This window comes from Nicotiana tomentosiformis, chromosome 11, assembly GCF_000390325.3.
Source record: "Nicotiana tomentosiformis chromosome 11, ASM39032v3, whole genome shotgun sequence".
Classification (NCBI taxonomy): Eukaryota; Viridiplantae; Streptophyta; class Magnoliopsida; order Solanales; family Solanaceae; genus Nicotiana; species Nicotiana tomentosiformis.
Window position 1 is genome coordinate 50,829,187 of NC_090822.1, and position 1,367 is coordinate 50,830,553.

General features: G+C 41.8%; 1 protein-coding gene across 1 annotated transcript; it reads right to left on the reverse strand.

The window, feature by feature from the left end:
- Positions 1–432: 432 nt before the first annotated feature.
- LOC138901433 (uncharacterized) lies at positions 433–981 on the reverse strand. Its single transcript, XM_070189195.1, has one exon. The coding sequence runs from the start codon at positions 979–981 to the stop codon at positions 433–435; it is 549 nt and encodes a 182-aa protein (XP_070045296.1).
- Positions 982–1,367: the final 386 nt, after the last annotated feature.

The following is a 1,367-nucleotide window of genomic DNA, read 5'->3' on the forward strand; positions in this document are numbered from 1 at the left end:
CATTTTTTCCCTCAAAGTCTGGAGCACGATCCTCAGATGCTGCTCATGATCCTTCTAGCAACGTGAATACACCAATATATCCTCAATGAAAACTATGATGAAGGAATCAAGATAAGATTGAAATACACTATTCATCAAGAGCATAAAGGCTATCAGGGCATTGGTCAGCCAAAAAGAACTCACTAGAAACGCATAGTCACCAAAGCGGGTTGTGAATGTCGTCTTTAGAATGAATAAATCCCGGATCTTCAACTGATGATACTTCAACCTCAAATCAATCTTCGAGAACACCCTAGCACCCTGAAGCTGATCAAATAAGTCATTAATACGCAATAGTGGTTACTTGTTATTAATAGTAACTTTGTTCAACTACTTGTAGTCAATACACATGCTCATAGTACTATCCTTCTTCACAAATAGAACAGGTGCACCCTAAGGCGGCACACTAGTCCCGATGAAGCCCTTATCAAGTAGCTTCTGCAGTTGTTCCTTCAACTGTATATGGGACATACGATACGGTGAAATACAGATGGGTTGAGTGCCTGACACCAGATCAATACCAAAATTAGTGTCCCTATTAGGTGTCATGCCCGACAGATCTTCTGGAAACACATCTGCAAAGTCTCTCACTATACGAACTGACTCAACGGTAGGAGTATTAACACTAACATCCCTCACAAAGGCCAAGTATGCCAAACATCTCTTCTCAACCATCCGTTGAGCCTTCAAGTATGAAATCACCCTACTCAAAATATATTCTAGGGAACCTCTCCACTCAACCCTAGGAAACCTCGACATTGCCAACGTCACGGTCTTAGCGTGACAATCAAGAATAGCGTGCCGTGGAGACAACCAATCGATGCCCAAAATCACGTTAAAATCAACGATGCTAAGCAATAAAAGATCAACTCTCATCTCATAACCCCCAAGAGCCATCACACACGACCGATACACACGATCTACAATAATAGAATCACCCATTGATGTAGATACATAAACAAGCATAACTAAAGAATCACAAGGCATATCCAAATAATGAGAAATGTATGATCACACATATGAATAAGTGGAACCAGGGTTAATAACATTGAAGCATCCCTGTGGCACACAGATACAATACTTGTAATCACGGCGTCGGAAGTAACTACATATGGCTTGGCGGGAATTGCATATAAATAGGCCTGACCACTGCCTGAATGACCTCTTCTTCTAGGGAGACCTCGTGCTGACTGAGCCCCACCCGGAGCTGGCTGTGCGGGTGGTGTAGCTACTAGTTCTAACATCATATGCTGAGAGCTTTTCTATGATATCCTACTTAATAGTCTAGGGAAATCTCTCTTAAGATGACTCAAATCTCCACATTCATA

Excerpts from the sequence above, each read along its gene's own strand:
- LOC138901433 (XM_070189195.1), bottom strand. The coding sequence starts at position 981 with ATGGGTGATTCTATTATTGTAGATCGTGTGTATCGGTCGTGTGTGATG.